This window comes from Apis cerana, linkage group LG1 (assembly GCF_029169275.1).
Source record: "Apis cerana isolate GH-2021 linkage group LG1, AcerK_1.0, whole genome shotgun sequence".
NCBI lineage: Eukaryota > Metazoa > Arthropoda > Insecta > Hymenoptera > Apidae > Apis > Apis cerana.
In genome coordinates, this window is record NC_083852.1 from 14301792 (window position 1) to 14322109 (window position 20318).

The 20318-nt window shown below is 19.0% G+C and overlaps 1 protein-coding gene across 4 annotated transcripts in view; it reads right to left on the reverse strand.

Annotated features, from left to right (window-relative positions):
* Positions 1–20318, reverse strand: part of LOC108003534 (sodium-dependent transporter bedraggled) — a 29403-nt gene that overhangs the window by 6286 nt on the left and 2799 nt on the right. For 3 of the 4 annotated variants that reach the window (XM_062075262.1, XM_017065812.3, XM_017065813.3), the window contains exons 2-7: positions 17184–18148; positions 14450–15313; positions 1013–1191; positions 722–938; positions 354–604; positions 54–277 (exon numbers count right to left, since the gene is read on the reverse strand). In XM_062075262.1, the coding sequence (XP_061931246.1) occupies positions 54–277; positions 354–604; positions 722–938; positions 1013–1191; positions 14450–15313; positions 17184–18136 (2688 nt within the window). In that variant the 5' untranslated portion in view covers positions 18137–18148. Of the gene's footprint in view, positions 1–53; positions 278–353; positions 605–721; positions 939–1012; positions 1192–14449; positions 15314–17183; positions 18149–18324; positions 18473–20318 lie in introns of those variants that run through there. The other variant, XM_062075270.1, reaches the window with a different exon arrangement.

A 20318-nucleotide genomic window follows, 5' to 3' on the forward strand; every position in this document is an offset into this window, starting at 1 on the left:
TTACTTTCATATACGTTTATATTATATATTATATATTTATATTATATAGATACCTGCATAGCAGCTGCACCAAATAATCCCCATGTAAGAAAAACTTCAATAGATGCAGCTAACCACGATTTACCATTAATAAAAAATTCGGTCCATACAGTGGCTGGAAATAGTTGATGTATAGAACCTGGTGGCGTAAGACCGAGCAATTTTGTACAAAGAACTAAAGTACCAAATACAGGTACTAGTGTAAAAACATACACTACTTTTCCATAAGATTTTAATCCTGAAAAAAATTATTAAATATTAGAAAAAAAAATAAAAAGTATAAATAAATAATAATAATATCATAAAATATCTACCTTTGCTTAATGATACAAATACAATCATCCATACAACGGCTAAATTGAAAGCTAATTGAAACTTCAATGTTATAACACCAGGATCTGATTCATTTAAATGATGTCTTTGCAAGACAACTCCGCTAAAATAATCTGGTACTGTTTCATATAATTTATGCAAATTACTATTATTTTGTATAGATTTATCGTCCCTGTATAAAGAAAATGGTTCTGCCCATCGATACTTATCCTGTTTCGTTATGAACGAATCTCTACAAGAAATTGAAAACATTTTATCATTATTATTGTATGCTTTTTGAAATCTAGATATTTATAACAAAAAATTTAACAAGAAATTAATTACAATTGTATAAAATAAATCAATATACCTAAAGTATACGAACATCCAAGATATGCCAACAACACTGTAAATACCAATAAAAGCTTGTGCAATTAGAAGAGCTATTCCAACACCCTGAAAAACAGGTGAAATTTTCCACATATTTACAGATCCAGCAGCCAATCTTTGACCGAGACATACATGTAACGTCAAAAGTGGAATACCCAATATCAAAGATAAAATTAAAAATTGTACAATGAAATTTGCTGAAAAGAAAATAGTACAAAATATGATAAAAATTAAAAACTTTATAGAACTACGTAGTAATGTCTATACATACCTCCAAATTGTATACTGAGAATAGAAAATCTACTTATATTAAAAAGACCAAGGGTGCAACTAAGACATGCTAAAGCTGGACTAAGGGCATGTGGCCATTTTCCCAATGGATTAGCATCCTCATCCTCGTCCTCTCCTCTATCTTCATTTCTATCAACATCTCTTTGCCTTTCACATATTCTATAAAAAAGAATATTTTATCGAGTGGATAATTACTTTTGATTATTATTATTATTATAAAATTAAAATTAAAAATCTTATCGATTTTTAATTTAAATTCCTATTTATTGTAAAATTGGGACAAACGTAATTGTATCATATTTTTACCAAAGAAAATTTATAATCAATAGAAATTGTGTTGTTACAAATGAAAGACTATCATAATTCAATTACAGGATAACATTGAATATAAGGTTTATTATAGAATATTTATATAATTTTACTACAGAATGTTTGAATATGTTTGAATATTTAAATATTATTTTTAAATTTTCATTTTAAGTTAAATCAAATTATAATAATTTGAATTAATACATTATATAATCATTAAATTATATAATTTTACAATTATATATTATACATTTAAATTTTATAGACTTTATAATCATTTTTTCATTATACGTGATATGTATAAAAATAATAATATTACAATATATAATATATAATATAAATATTATTTATAAATATAAAATAAATTGTAAATTAGATATAATAGATGAGAAAAACACAATAAATTACAAAAATTACAATAAATAAAAGCAATGCAGTGATTTTGATGAAAAATAAAGAATGATCAAAATCATTATTATGAACTAAAAAAACAAATATTTAAAAAAATATATGATTTCAGTTGAATTTAAAGATGCAATTCGATCTTGTTTTGCATAGAGAATACAGAAAGTTAGTAAATATATATATGTACATAAATATACATAAATATATAAATAACTTATATATGAAGATTTTATATATATATATATATATACATATGAAGATGATATATATTCCGGATAAATTCTTATTACGTGTCATTTTGTCAATTGTTGGATTAAGATGAATATTAATGATTTTTAATCATTTTTATATTCATCTAAAATGAATAGAGAATGTTCATACTATTAAGTTTCAGCATTTTTTCAATTAATAGATTTAAAAAAAAAAAGAAAAAGTGAGTCAAAACCATTTTTTAGATTTACTATCGTTATGAAAAATAATAACAATATCATAATTTTTTTTTAATTGATACTTTTTTTTTACATTAATGTTAGTAACTATCCAGACGAATTTAATAATCTATTATAATTTAATAATACACACACACGCATGCACACACACACACACACACATATTTTAAAATATACATTATAAAATTTATATATATATAATAATTATATAAAATATAAAAATTTATATATATATATATATAATATATATGAATTCAATATAATGAATTAAAATATATGTTGAGTTTTTAATAATGAACAAAATTATGAGAATTTTTCTTGTTTTAGAAATTTTTGAAAATTTTAATAATTGATCTTAATGCATTAAAAATATTGGAAATTTCATTTTGCAAAAAACTCGCTGTTTTTTTTATTTTATTATACAGATTTTTAATATATTTATGAAATATCTAAAATCGATTTTAAAAATTAAAAAAAACGCAAAAGTTGATATACAAAATATCAATTATAAGCTTTTATTACCAATATATATATATTATATAAATCTCTAAATGTTTTTGTAACAATTTAATAATTGCAATTTTTATCAATTTTTATCAATTTTCATCTTAATCTTGAATATTTAAAATCATATTCTATAAAAAGTAGATCTTATTCTTTTTAAAATAATTTATTAAATAAATATAATTTATTTTTTTTCTATAATTGAAAAATATTTAAAAAAATATTATTAAAATATTATTAACTTTAAAATTAAAAAATTTTTAGGATTCAATCGTATAAATTTAATAGTATTTTTAGTAGAATTTCGAAGAAATACATAGAATTTAATGAATATTTTTCATATAAAATAAAGAGAAAAATATCGTTTACAGAATTTTCCTATATTAAAAAATATTAAGAATCAGGACATTAAAAATTCATTATCATATTTGAATAAAAAAAAATAGTATAGAATTATAGAAAATCATTAGAAATTAAATTTTTCCAATACAAAAAATAAATTTATAAATATTTATTTCATTATTAACATTATTTGATATTAAATTAAGTTACAAATTAAATAATTTTTCTTATATTTTCTATTCAATGAACAATTTTTAAAAGTCATATTTATTTTTATTGTTTTATATCTATTTAAATATATATTTTAATGTAATATTGCACCGATATAATTGAATGTTGAAATATAATAAAAACTTTTCAAACTTAATTTGAAAAAAGATGGTCAAAATAATTTTTTTAAAACTCTTATTTTATTAGAAATAAAATTTATTTTTATTTTATTATGAATAAAAATATAAATAATTCTTTTTTTCAATGTTATTTTATTCTTTCTCTTCATTAAAAATAAAGTTTGTGCAATATCGATTTTAACTTTTTTATAAACTTTTTTATAAATGTCGCAATATTGTATTATAAACAAAAAAAAAGGTTTCGAGTCTAAAAATCTTGAAACACAATTTTGATAGATATATTAATATTCCAAAATTTTCAACATTCCAATAACTTTTCAATTGCCTATAATTTAATAAATAATATCAACTAATATTTTTAAATTTAAAAGTTATAACTCTAGAATTTAAAAATATCCTACTATATATTATAACATTCTTAATATACTATGTAATAAATCATTGAATTTGTCTTGAAAATTGTTATAAAATATGACAAAAATATAAATATCAATTTAGAAAATATTGACATTGTAATGATATTTCATGAATACCATTATTTGTTACATTATAAATTATTCTCATATTGCAGTTTGTCTTTTCTATTTTTTTTTAAATTTATTATTTATAAAAAAAATACTGAATATAATATAAATACTTTAAATATATATAATTATATTTTAGAATTTATATTATAAATAATAAAAAAATATCTAATTATCATTATATATGCTAATTGAATTTGATTTGTTAAGATAATAGGAATTTCAAAGTCAAAAATCTAAAAGTTAGTCGCGAATTCTTGAGTCTTGAAACTCCAAGGACAAAAACGGAATGTTTTATCGATTAATCAATAAACTGACCACTTCTAATGACTACTTCTAATGCTTAGTGGTATACGTTAATAATACATGAGATTAGAAACACGCGAATAGTAAATTCAGCGCGATAGTGACATTATGTTATAATATATATATATATATATATATATATATATATAATGATAATATATATATATCTATGAATATCCAAATATATTATAATACTTCACATTACATTAAATTCACTACGCAAAAAAACAAAATGCAGTGTACATCATGATTCTTTAATTGCAAAAATTCAAACAATAGCATTCTTAAAATTAAATGCAAACGTAAGTCAATGATCAATCGAAATAAAACTTATTTCTCTGAAATTGTGAGATTATATGTATATTTCAATTTGACAATGATAAGTTTAAATTTAATAATTTATTTATTAATATGATTGATCCGTTGTTACAATAAACGAAAAAAGGATAAAAAGTTGTGGCTTTTTATTTTTATTTGATTATTATTATTAAGTCTGATTATTAAAATCTAAAATCTAATTAAAAAATGAAATAATAAAAATTATATAATAAAATGTATTGTTACTTATACCAATATATTATTATAAAAAAAACGAATGGATTAATAATTCATTTAAAATAAGCAACTTATTTTTTTAATAGAAAGTTTCTATTGACAATATTTTATATTAATATATTGAAAATTAAAAAGAGATATAAAAATATATACGTATCAGAATTTTAATAAATTTGATATATGCATGAATAATTATACATGAATTTATTTTTCTATTTATATGTACTTTGCAATGTAAAATGTAATCAGAGCAAAAAATATACTCTAATGAATCTACCAATAATAATTCATAATATATACGCTAATAATATTAGTATATACTATAAATAATAAATATCATAGTAATTCTTTTTGACAAAGAGAATTTCTGAAATATGACCAAGATTGATAAATAAATATGATAAATCACATAATATATTATATATATTTAGAAAAGATTCATAATAATATTGATTTAAGTTTGATTATTTAATTTTTTTTTCTTTTGAAATGATCACTATCTTCTTTATTCGATGTTTCGAAGTCTTAGTCATAAAATTTTCTAGTTCCAAGGACTTAACTTCCTTGATATCTCAAGGAAAAGATATCAATAATCAATAATTTTTTTTGACATAATCTATGTTAGATTAAAAATCTATCATATGTTAAATTAAATTAGAACTTTATTATAAGTATTTAAAAGTAATAAAAATTTTAAAAGTTAATCATTAATATAATAATTGATACTTTATATTTGATATCATATTTTAATATTACATTAGAATTTATTCAGAAAAGAAATATCAAATAATAAATAAACAAAAATTTATAAATATCAAAATTTCATAAAAAATTATAATTATTTATCTATATAATTAATTAAATTCAAATTTATAATTGAACATATGAAATTAATTTGAGAGAAAATCATCAAATTAATAGGAGATAATAAAAAAATTGTAATGTAATAATAAATCGTTAAGAAATTTTTATAAGACAGTATACCTGATACGATGTCTACGTTGACTACAGTAGAAATATTGACGACAAATCGTTGAATCGTGGTTCATCTTGAATACATGTTACGTCAATGGTGTCAATGACCTTTCGTTACCATGAGGTTCAGATCGATTTTTCTCTTTTTTAAATTTACTTCTACTAATAATCAATATATAGAACAAAACAATCGATTGATTTTATATTGAATTTCGAACCAATAATGATATAATAATAAACAAACTTGTATGAAATACATAAGCGTTTCGAAGTAACTTCAATTTCCAACAGTACATACTTAATGAAGTAAAAATAATCGAATTTCAAAATTATGCCTTTCCAATACCAATTTTAAAAAAGATTTTAGAATTTCGTTCATATTTGTTTATGTTTAAAAGTGCATATCTCTTTTCGCATTCACATGAAATTCGTTCATATTTGCAGTGATTTTTTTTCCATTATAGTGTAATAGCATGTTTCTTCATGTTCCAACATTAATATCGATTCATAAGATATTCTTCGCGAGCAAGTTTTTTATTCAAAAAATTTAATCAATGATTTAAAAATGTTAATCATGCTATGGATCATATAGTTTACCATTTAAAATCATAAATTATAATAGTATTTATAAATTTCTAATTTGATGATATTTAATTCTCAACATTTTATTCCAATAATTTTCAAGAGATTTATTTTTTTAATCATATCCAACTTTTTATATTGCACACTGATAATAATCAATCAATATTTGCTTCAAATACACCGCACTGCAGTTGTTTTTCTACATGATGATCGATCAAAGTACAGCATCAATTATTCTCGATCATTCGTTTTCTTAGGAAGAATATTTTTTATCGCACTATCATATTTACTTCCGAAATTGATTTAAATTGTTTTCATTTAACTATGATTTCAAATAAAAGATACAATTCGAACTTTATTTAAAAAATATAATAGATTTTTTCCATTATTGTTGAATTTTTAATAAAAAAACATATAACTTCTTGATGCAATTAATTCTACAACTAATAATAAAATAAATGTATCCAAATCTATCAATAACTAATACAATATTTCAAACATTTAAAAAATAATCATTTTGCATACATATTTTTTAATTTTTTCACAAAATTAAATTTATATAAAAATAATATTCCAAATATTTATCATGTATATATCTATTATATAACATTTTTTGAATTGAAATTTTTTTTCATGTCTTATTTATTATTAATTAATATATTGTTTACGAGAATATAAAATAAAGAAAATAAATTCTCGTAAAATTATTTCTTGATTTTTAACATTTGTAAAATAATTAATTTGTAAAATAGTTGATAATACTTCAAATAATAGTATAGTCATAGTATTCCAAGCAAATTCATTTTCTTGTATGAAATATTGATCAGTAATCGGTAAAACGCTAAAAAAAGCAATACGATATAATCGTCGTCAATTTAAATTGGTTCAATTTTTTAAAAAAAAGTACGTATTAAAATAAGATATAAAAAAGATTATCTGATGTTTTTAATATTTAAAATCTGATATTTCAAATAATATAAAAAAAATTTTATCAAAACAAAAAATAATATAAATAATTATAAATACACTATTGTTTTTGATAATCACTTAAAAAATTGTAGCGTTATCGCGAATAAACTTTGAAAAATTTCACAATCGTTTATGCTTCCAACAACTTGCTATACTGACTGAATACACCATTGCTGATGAATCGTATGTAAGTATGTAAGTAAATACATAGGATCCCTCCAAAGCCAATGTATAACTGTATCCACTTAAAGTCACGTGACGAACAAGGTAGATGAACGCACGTGTATACTTACGCTTGCGTATTTAATTCCTCAGATCGTCAGAATTACGATCACTTACTGACATTGATCACTCATAATATTCATATTTAATATTTAATTTTTTATTGTATATAAACTGCTAACATTAATAATTTTTATCACTAAAATTTTTTCCTACATTTTGAAATAATTTCTTAAAATTTTTTTATATTTTAATAAACATTTCAAAAACAAACTTTATTAAAAATGAAATATAAATTGAAGAAAATATAATATAATACACATAAATTATAAGATTAATATATAATTTTTATTGAAAGAAATATATAAAAATATATATATATGTTATTTCTCTTAGTTTTTAATTTTTTAACAATTAATCAACAATTGTTAAATAACTTGTTAAATAGCTCTTAATTCCTCGTTTTTTATTTTAACTAATTTGATATGTTGATGTAGCTAAATAATAAAATTAAGAATATGAAGTAAATATATATTCATATATATCGATGATAAAATGATACAAAAATATTGATTAATATAAATAATAATTATTCTATTTATTCTTATGTGAATTTATTTATATATTTCCATAAATTTATTTTATTAAATTATTATTTTAAAAAAATGTTAAATTTAGATCTGATATAATCGTGTCCACATATATATATATATAGAGTTATAAAATTCAATAATTTTGTACTTGAATAATTTAAAACTATTTTAAACTATTTTAAAATTTATATAATAAAAGACACAAGAAAAACTAATTAATTATGAATTTATTATCTATGCGATCAATTTTCTAATTTCTATATTTAATAGATATTACGAGAAAAACTAAGTAACTTTGTGTTTTATATTTATTTAAAATATTTATTTAATATTTTATAATAAATATTTCACATACTTTTCTTTCATTTATTTTTTATTCGTTATAAAAAAAGATTGAAATTTTTTTCTCATATTTATTATAATTATAATATAATTTAAATTTATTTTGTAAATATCTTCGATAATTAGTACCGATGTTAATAAATATTTAGTATTTATTTGTTAAAATACATTTATACAAATGTATAAAATGTTTGTTTTGAATGTTTTTATGTTTATAAAATAATGAATACAAGGAAATGTTGATAATGCATATGTACACTATTTAAATATTTATACTAAACATATTAATTTTCAAACAAATTGATAAAATTTTTGTAATATAATTAGTAATAATAACGATTTTAAATATAACAATAATTATTATCTTTTTTTATTAAATATGTCTAATAATGAATAAAATCTTGATAAACTTTGAAAAATATAATAGAATTATTGTACAAATATACCGTTAAGAGAGCTCCTACAACAAACAGTACCGTTGACTCGGAGTAGAATATTATAAGTCCGTAAGAACTATTGACCTAAAAACCGTGTATTATATTTACAGTAATTACTCAATCGATATAATTACTCAAATGAATAATAGTTTTAAATTTTTTTTCATTTTCTTTTATATTTCGCATAATATTATCAACAAATTTAAATATGTAAATATTAGTAAATAAAAAAGAAAGTATTAAAAAAATAATATTAGTTTTTTAAATAGAAATGATTAATTTAGAATTATAATATATGTCTAATTTTTAATTTATTTGAATTTTATATAAATATTATAAAACTAATGTTAATCTATAAATGTTTTTTTTTATATTTTTCAAGACTATCAATAATTTGATCATTTATCCTTAAATAATATATTTTGTAATTTAATATGCCGAAATAATATTCGAAATTTGATTAAATTTTATAAATTATTATAAAATTTATAAATTAACATACATTTTAAGAATATCGCAAATGTCTTTATCAGGAATAAATGCATTTAATTTGTATTTTATTTAATTAGTTATCTTTAATTTTATCTAATACTTTTAAAGAACTGAAAATAATTTTTTTTTATTAAATTTTGTTTTATTATATTTTATGTAATTGTTATAATTCTTTAATTTTTATTAATTACACAATTGTTTAGACAAGAGTAAAATATTTTATGAATATAAAACATTTTTAAATCATAAATTTTAATATTTTAAATTATTTATTTTATAGAAATAAAAAATCAATATAACTTTTTTATCAAATTAATATTAATATAAAATATAATAAATATAATATAAAAATATAATGAAAAAATATAAAATATATATATATATAATAATATATATATAATAAATATAAAAATATAATGAAAAAAATAGATCATTTAAATTATATAAATATTTGAATAATATTTATTTAAATATTTAAATATTTGAATAATATTAGAAATAACATAAATAAAAAAATTCGAAAGTTATTATTTTTTATCTTTCTGCAAAAAAAATTACTAAATTTTATAATAATTGGTTTAACAATTTTCAAATAATCGTTAATTATGGAATTGATATTTTTGATTTTAACAATTTTTTACTTTTAGTAATATTTGATTAGAGTAGAAAAACAAAATATACATATCAAATTTTGGTTTAAATATGAAAAAAATTCAAAAGACAAAAGTTGATTTGCAAATTTAAGTGCTCTTGATCAATACTTTTGAATTTTCTTTTATAATTTACATTCGATGTTATTTTCTTTTTAATAAAATGAAATGAATTTTGGTATGAAACTTTGGTATGAAGTAAATTTTGAAATTCATCTTTGTATAAATCTTGACAATTACTTAATATAAACGAAACTACGTATAATATTTTCTCTAAATTTTCAAATATTAAATCATGATATTTTTTGATTTTTTGTTATATTCTTCAAAAATGGAAATTTATAATTTTTTAAATATTTTAAAAGTCAATTATTTTTTATATCATATCATATATAATTTCTTATATCATTCGTAAATCTTTGAATGAATTACATACATATGATTGAGAAATTTTTTGCAATATATAAACTATATCTAATGTATTCTTTTCAAGTTTAAAACTTCAAGTTTAATACTTATCTTTATTCTCTATTTGCAAAAATTAAACAGCGCTAATAATTATTAAAGTTAAGATATTATGTTAACTATCAACGATTATATGAAAACAATGAATTATTAAATTGATATTATAAAACTAATTGTTATAAAATTGACATTTATTATTTTTCATTGTTTTATTAACTTCCAAATCCTTTTTATTTTTGTTTCTAATATCATTTATAATAAAATTTTTTAAACAATATAGAAAATGTGGATAAAAAATTCGTGAAATGTTTTTTTGAGTTCCAATATTAATAACATTGCAACAAATATTATTTTTTATTACTAATTTTAAGTTTTATAATCATGCCATTTATTCATATTATTTTATACAGCAACAGTTTTAATGAGTAATCGATTTATTATAAGAAGAAAAATAAAACATTTGTTTTGAAAACATAATGTTTTGAAAAAATTAATATCAAATTAAAAAAAATATTTTGAAAATTATTTAAATTATAATATCTATATTATATATCTATATAATATATATTTAATATTTCATTTTTGAAACATTTCTTTTAACTTGACATTAATTCGTTACTTTTTCAAAAAATTGTAAAATAATAATTGTTAAGAATAAAAAAATGTTTATTAAAATAATTATTATACATAAATTACAAGTCAAATAATTGTGAATTAATAATAGAATCAGTGACAGCCTAATAGAAAAAATTATTGCAATATTATTTTTTAATATCAGAAAATAAAAGCAATTAGAAAATATATAATAAATATATGATTTATTAATTCATTAATGAAAAAGAGAAATATTCATATATTAATCATTCATATATTCTTTATATATTCTTCAAATTGTTAATCGTTTGTTGCTTTGAATTTCTTCAAATTCTTGAAAATCAATACAATTTTAATTAAAAAAATAATTTTGTCTAAAAGAAACAGACAAAAAATTATATCATAACTTCATTATGAAATCTATTAAATAAAAACAAGTAAAACTCAGCTCTGCCTTTTTCAATCATATAATATAATATGTTCTAATTATTGAATTATAAGAAAAAGTAACTAAATGATTCTATAGATATTAAAGTACAAATATATATATATATTTGCATAATTGAATGAAAACGATCTATTTATTAATCTATTATCAGATCTTAATCAACAAAACTATAGACGAAAAAATAAAATTGATGCAATAAAAAATTTAAATTTAAACAATGAAACTTCCTTGTTTCAAAAAGAAAAATCCTTTCTATTTTTTTTTTTAAAATTGTGCTAAATAACAATAGAATATTGATTAAGCAATATGTCATATAATAGTTCACCGAAACAAATTATGGAGATCGAGAACATTGATTTATATAAACAAACAATATTTTGTAATATTCTTTTCGGAAGAATAAATCATATACAATTAAAATTTCAATTAATAAATGATTTATCTTTATATATAATATTTATACTTTTGTAAGTTAAAATATTATGAAAAAAAATTAAAATTTATTTAAAAAAATATCTAAAATTGTTATACTGAAAAGAAATTATCAATTTTTTTGCAAAATTTATAGATAGTAGATAATAATAAAAAGATTCGGACACATATGTTTAACTACAATTTCATTGATTATAAAAAAATAAAATAACTTTTTAAATTTTTAAAAAATGAATTTAAATTTTTTTCAATAAATTTATTATACTAGATATAAGTTTATTATAAATTTATTATAAAAAAAATAAATTTAAAATTATTTTTTCAATAGATTTATTGTATCTATTTTAAAAATATGTTATTTATTTAATTTATTTATAATTTAATAATTTATTTAATTAATTTGATATAATAAAATAATATTAAAATTAAATAAAACCTCAATTATTTTGCACAACTTATTGCATCATAGTATTTAGACATTTTAAGATTTTATAGTAAAATAATTAAAATAATTTTTTATAAAATTAAGTATTCATTTTGATATCTTCTTTTTATAATATATTTTAAACAGATATCTAAGACATTAAAAATTATTTTTTGTTAATAATATATTGATTATTTTATTTCTATTTTAATTAAATCCATTTATCTTTATCTTTAATATCCATTTTTTTAGTATTGTTACTTTTTTTCATTCGATCAATTTTCTATGAGAATATTTTGTAACTACATAAAATTCGTTAATTTATTTTGATAAATTAAATGTGTTTGATTATATTTGTAAATTAAAAATATGTTTCTTCCTTTTATTTTATATATTACAATACTTATATTATAATGTTCAGACAGTATTATTATTAACAGATTTTTTTATTTTTAGCACATAATAAATCAAAGAATTTTCTATTTTTATAGTTATATCTTTATTTTTTATTATAAAATTTATTATAAAATCATATGTAATATATAGATATTTTACAATATCATATAAATACTTATCGAGTGAATAAAAAATAATAATACATATTAAAAAAAAAAGAATACATGGATTTATTTAAAATAGAAATAAAATATATATAAAATACACATATAGAAATAAAATATTTTATTAACAAAAAATAATTTTTAATATCTTAAATAATTTAATATCCTCAAAATTTAATAAAAAAATATCAAAACTAATATTTAATTTTTATAAAAAATTACTATATAAATTTTTATAAAAATTTTTAGAATCTGAATATTTTTATAATTTCATCTAATTTTTAATATTATTTTATTGCGAAAAAAATTAATTAAATAAATAATATATTTGTAGAAATAATAAATATTTTATCGAAAGAAATAAATTTAAGTTTATTTTTTTTATAACTAATAAAATATATATCATTAAAGTTGAACATATATATTACTATCTGAATATTTTGTGAGTAACTATATTATATGCATAAGACAAAATTTATTAAGCGAACATGAAAGAAAATAAAATACATAGGTATAATAAAATATTTAGGTATTTACCATTAAACATATCATGTGCATATATTTATTTGTGATGGAAAGCATGCGCAGATATAACAATGTATAAGACATAATTATTATAACTTTCATCATTGATCATTTTTAGTATGCATCATTTTTTAGATTTTAAGATTATATATTTAATTAAATAATGATAAAATAAAAATTTGTTTCATTTGTTAATTCCTAATATATAAGATTTAATATTTAGCAGAATGAAAAAATAGAAATTAATTAATTATAATAAATATTATATCATTAATTCTGCATTTTCGTTAAAAAATCAACATGTTATAAATTATTATACGTATGTGTATATATTTATAAAATATAAAAAAAATCATTATCTTTTATTTACATGTACATATGTATATATATTTTCATATTTAGTTTCATGTTATGATATATTTACTTGACATACTATAAGCTTTGCAAATATTTTATGTTAATCCAATAATTTAAAAGAGACTTTCTATACATTTACCAAATAAATAGTATAACTACTTTTTAAATAATTTAATAAAAATAAATGATAAAATAAAATATATATATATATAAGCACAGAAATAATTTCTTAAATTAATTTCTTAATATTTCGGCCATTAAATGTGACAATTTGCTTAAAAAGATCTAAAGCATAAGTAAATATTTGCAATCAAACATGAATGAACACAACTTGTTAAACCGATTCTCGATGAATGTGAATAAAATTAAATAAACAAAGTTTAAAAATATAATTGGTCTTTAACAAGTTTCTAATGATTTAGATTTTCAATAATTCTTTGAAAAAAAGACATTGATACTCGTACAAGTGGGATATTTTAATATTTTGTTTATTATTCAAAAGATAATATATGGAAAATTTTTTGAATCTTAGAGATTTTTATTGATAAAGCAAAACTTGTTCAGATTAATTCTCTATTTATAAAAATAAAAAATGATGAAACTCACCGTCTGGAAGCGATGCGTTGTGGACTTGTCGTGCTGGAAGGTGGACTTGTGGAAATACCGCCAAAAGAACTAGAATATGTCGTAGTTCCTGAAACGGTTGTATTACTGCCCGTAGTTGACGACAAAACACTATTTTGCCTCGAAGTAATTTCACAATTTCTTATTCTTTGCGATCGACTTCCTCGAAATTGTCTTTCACTTCTTTGGAATGCAACATTTGAATTATTTGTGTTTCTAACAGGAGCACTTGATGGCCTTACAAGAGTGCCGGATGTACCATTTGTTTGGGCAGCTAATATTTCTGGTGCAATTAGGGCAATATCTGGTAAAGAATTTGGCGCGGACGCAATAGTTCCGCGGCAATTATTCGAATCAATGCTTCGTTGTCGTTCGGTTTCTTCCGGTAATCTTAAATGGCGCAAACGTCTCATTGAAGCCCGTACCCAAGAATTAACTGTAGAGTTTTCACGTATTTCCTGATCGGTAATTTCGTTATTTGCGTTACAATGTATAATTTCATTCTGATCATGTCTGTTACAATCAGATAACGGATCGGATGTTGACCATCGCGAACTATCAATTACTAGGGATTTCACTGTTCCAGAAACAGACATCGCGGCACTACAACCCGCTTCGATAGCGCGATACTCGTGATTGCGCCTGCGCTTTGCAATTTCATTGGTGGGGGATGCACTCCTTCCTTTTGTGCTTTCCTGAACCGCGTCAACCACACTAACTGCTAACGACTCCGTAACTCGCGGATATTCTACTTCTTCCAGCCATGACCAATCTACTTCCGAACAATCTGAATATCCATCCCCGTGATCTTCTTTATTTGTTTCTATTTCTTGTTTTATTGAACAACTGTAAATAAAAATAATTTTTTAATTTATCATTCCTGTGCATTTAAATTATATATTATAATTACTTGTTAAATTAAAAAGGAATATAAATTATTTATAATTATAAATTATAAATATATACAATATTTCTCTGAATTATGTAATATAAGAAAATTTAGCTAGATATATTATGAATAATATAAAAGTACTATCTAAAAAAAAAATACGTGAAATTAAAAAGAAATTAAATCCAAAAAAAATATGAATCATATAGAGAAAGTTTTAAAATTCAAATTTTTATTTCTCAGATATGACTACAGATTTAAACATTTACATACATATTCCGTTTCTACATTTTTCACGGATAACTTACGATATTATTTCCAATTAATTATAATAGTTTAAAACAGAAGCTTTTTAAAATGAACAGTATTTCTATCAATTTATTAATTCTATCGTTATTGATCTTCAAAAATGATCTACTTTCTATTTATATAAACTATTTTAACCTAATTAAAAAAAATTTAATATGTGTTTTTATATGAAATATTGTATTTTTATTTTATTCTAGCTATCAAATTACTAATTTTTCATTTTCATTTCTAATCATAAAAAAATTACATAAATTATGAGATTCTCTCTCTACTTTTTAAAAAGTTGATAAAAATCAAACTTTTATGTTATCACATAAAATCTGCTCATAGTCTACAATGAATATTGATGATATCTAACAAATTCAATTTCTCGATTAAAAATAATTATTTAGTATTAATAAATAGACTCATTTAAGCAATTAAAAACTAAACGTATTGTTATATATTGTACAATATTACACAAATAAAATAGAATTTTGAAATATTTTGAAGAATAATATTTTTATTTATTATTTATTATTATAATAATAAAATTTTGTTAATGTAAAAAACGCTTTTTAAATGTCATACAAAAATGATATTTAAAATTATTACAAAATATGATTAATCTGAAATACTTTATGGAAAAACGAAAAAAATTTATCAAATATAACGCAAAATATATGTAACAAAAAAATTTACTTGATGACTTTAAAAAATAAATAATAAAATCAAAGTTTGAAATCAAATGAATACTTTGTATTTATGACTTAATGATAATTTGATCATATTATTATTATCCATATATTCAAAGTCAAAATAAAATAATTTAAATGAATATTTAAATATGATTCAAGTTCATACTTTAAGAAAATTATTCTGAAATTTTTATATTATTCTAAACATACATATACTTATATATACATATACTACTGTTCAAAAATTTGAAAATAGTCAATTTTACATGAAATAAAAAATCTTTTTGTAAATATTAAAATATTAAAATAATTGCTTATAATAAATATTTATTAATATTGACAATTAATTTAGAAAAATTAGAAAAGAAATTATAGAATATTGAAAAATTATCAAAACTGTTTTAAAAAAAATAAGATAATTTTTTAATAAAATAGTCACTATGATAAATCAAAAATTTTGATATAATTTTATTCATTTGATATTATAGTAATATTTATTTTACTATATATATATTTTACTATATTATATTATTTTATTATTCAGCAAGCTTTGGTTATAAAATAAATTTAACTTATTATATAATATGATTACATAATATGATTTTTAATGATTTTATTTAAATTATCAATTATTAAAATTCTTATTCTTTATTCCTTCTTTTTAAACTTTTAGACGATACCATATAATATAAGATATTAATATAAAATATTAATATAAGATGTATATAAACTTGCATATTATACAATAATCAAATATTATTATTTTTATTATTTTTAATAATTTATTACTAATTTATTATATGTAAATACAATGCGAAAGCAAATAATAAAATTACTATACCTTAAAATAAAACTAGACTGTCGATGAATACCATTGAAAATTGGTTGTGAGCAATTATATTCTCTTAAACTATTTGATCTATCGAATCGTGAGAATGCATCCTGTGTTACAATTTTGAAAGTAGTTCCTTCTGTCCAAGATTTACGATGTGCATGTTGAAACGATCTTTTTTTAGCTTGAACAAACATTTCTTCTTCGGAACATTTTTTAATAATATTCATATTATTAATTCCGAATTCATAACTAAAAGGATGAGATATATTTTCCGAAATATTTTCAGAAAGTTTATCCGAAGATAATTCAAAAGCTAAATTATTTACATCTGTATCGGTTTTCCAACATTCTAAAACTTTTGAACAATCATTATTATGGTAATTCAACAAATGTTCATTTTTTATAGTAGAACATGTTAATAACATAAATCCATGTGAATTTATAAGTTGATCATAACGGTTACATTTCGCTTCAGCATGATCTTCATTGTCATCATGTTCTGTGAGAAAATTGAAAGCATTATTAATTTCTTGTGCCTCAAATGTCTCTTCTTCAGGCTTTTCGATGGGATAATATTCATCTTTATGATTTGATACACTCTCATAATCGACAATATCTTGATGCTCTTCATTAATATCTGAACAAGTCTTTCTTATAACTGGTTCTAAGTTCCTAGTAATATCGCGAACCCTTTTTATGGTATCAGATGAAACGACATCAATTCTTTTACGAATAGGTACTACTTGATCGTGACCTAAAGTGACTAATACATCACTATTGTCATTTATACATTGTATTTGTTCTTGTTTCCTAGTTAATGATAATGTTTGTTCTAATTTTGGTGGACACACATCAAGAAGATGTTCTTGTTCATCGGATGATGATTCTTGAATCGATACTTGTGATACACAATTATCATTTCCAAGGTCGATCAAATCACCATCTTCATTTGAAGTCATTTTGATTAATAACTGTAACGAAAAAATTAAATTTAATCATACTAAATATTTAATCATATTAATATTTAATTATATATATATTATCTATTAATATCTATTAATATCTATTAACCATATATACTTCGCATTAATTGTTTAAATTTCTACGATTAATCTAACTTCATTCTACGAATAAAGTAAGCCGTTACCTTTTCTTTTCAACACTTGAACTTGTCTTATATTCACATATATATAATGAAAATATATTGATTCTAAATTATAAAAATTTATTTTACATATAAAAAATTAATATAATTTAATTATTCTTTTAATTTTTTTGTGAATTATCAAACTCACTAAATATGATTTACTTTACTACATTTCGAAAATATTGAACAATAAAATATCTATACGATTAACATCTTTTAATAACTAATTAAAATCGATGTTTAATCTTATTGTATAAAGAAATACATATGAATATTAGAAGTTGAAGAAAATAAACTATAACTTCTCCAACGGTGTTGCATGTATTATGAGAAACCATTAACAATGTTATGCTAAAGACAATTTGCAAAGTTATTATTATTATAAACTATTATTTAAAAACTATCTTACTATATCTAACAGCATCGTAAAACCTGATTATGATAAAAATAGATATGACGATAATTTTTCATTTTCATTTAAATTAATTGTTTCATCTGTAAAGATCATACTTCACTTTTTATTTTATTGTTATTATCACTTTCAACATTATTTTTATCATGAAAAATTGAATGATTTATTATATTCTTAAAAGAACATAATTTTTCATCGAAATAAATTTTATAGAATGAAATAAAGAAATTAAAAATTTTCAAATAAAAAAAAATTAAAAATTTCAAATTAAATTTGATAAAGAATATGATTCATTTTTTTATACTGTCTTTAACTAGACAATAGATATTTTATCTTGAATTTTGCACTTATTATTAGTTACTTCCACATTTTATAAAATAATAAAATAATAGATAAATATAATAAATTAATCGAGGCATTCAAATTTTTAATGTATTTTTAGAAACATACTATATTAATAATAAATTAAAAAGTTATATCAACAAAATTAAAATACATCGTAAAAAATAATTAATATAATTTAATTTGCAAAATTTTTCATAAAATTTTTTGAAAAATTATATTTTAAAGAAATAGCGGAATAAAATAAAAATAGTAAACTTTAATGAATTTTTAATTGTTCCAGACAATTTCTAAAAGCGGCAATTCATTTGTTATAGTAAATATATAATCTATATATAAAATTATATCTATATATTATAATTAAATAAAATTATAATAAAATTGCTGTAATTTAGCAGCTGAGAATTTCAGCAATATCAATCATTAAATAATATATATTTAATTATGAAACTATAGATTGTTATGCAATAAAAATTAGGAAAGTAATATTAAAAAGTAAATATAATTATAATAATGTAATTTGTTAACAAAAATAAAAAATGGAATAGAATATATAAAAAAAAATGCAAAATATATTTATATTGAATAATAATCGTATAATTAATAATTAATCTAAATGATAAAACTATGATTTATATATGAAAAATATAGTATTTTTTAATTTCTTGAAATTTTATTATATATTTTAACAATATATGATTAGCAAAATTAACTGAAATTTTTGTTTGAAATCAATTTAAAAGTTGTGACTGAAACAAAGCGATTGTCACGATCGATACTTTAAGACGAGTCCGTTGCCAGCACATTTGTCGAGTAACAGGTAACCAGTAACCGGACCTCAGCTGGCTATGATTCTACATAATTCATTCGTGAATCATACAAGCAACTTAAGAATATTCTTATGCAATTAACTAATCAAACAATAAAATCATCTTAAAAAAATAATCATTTTATAATAATCATCAATATAAATTATCAAATAAATTTTTTATTTTTTTTGTACATAAAAACGCATAAAATTATTTTTCAACTTTTTTAAGTATTATTATGAATTTCTATATTTATGTTATCATTTATATTTATCAATATTTTTAAATATTTCATTTAAAATTAAAAAATAAATTAAAAAATAATAAATAAATGATGATAAATCAATTAAAAAAAATTTTTGTTATATATATATATATATATATATATATATATATATATTATATTAATATAATAAGTATATAAGTATTAT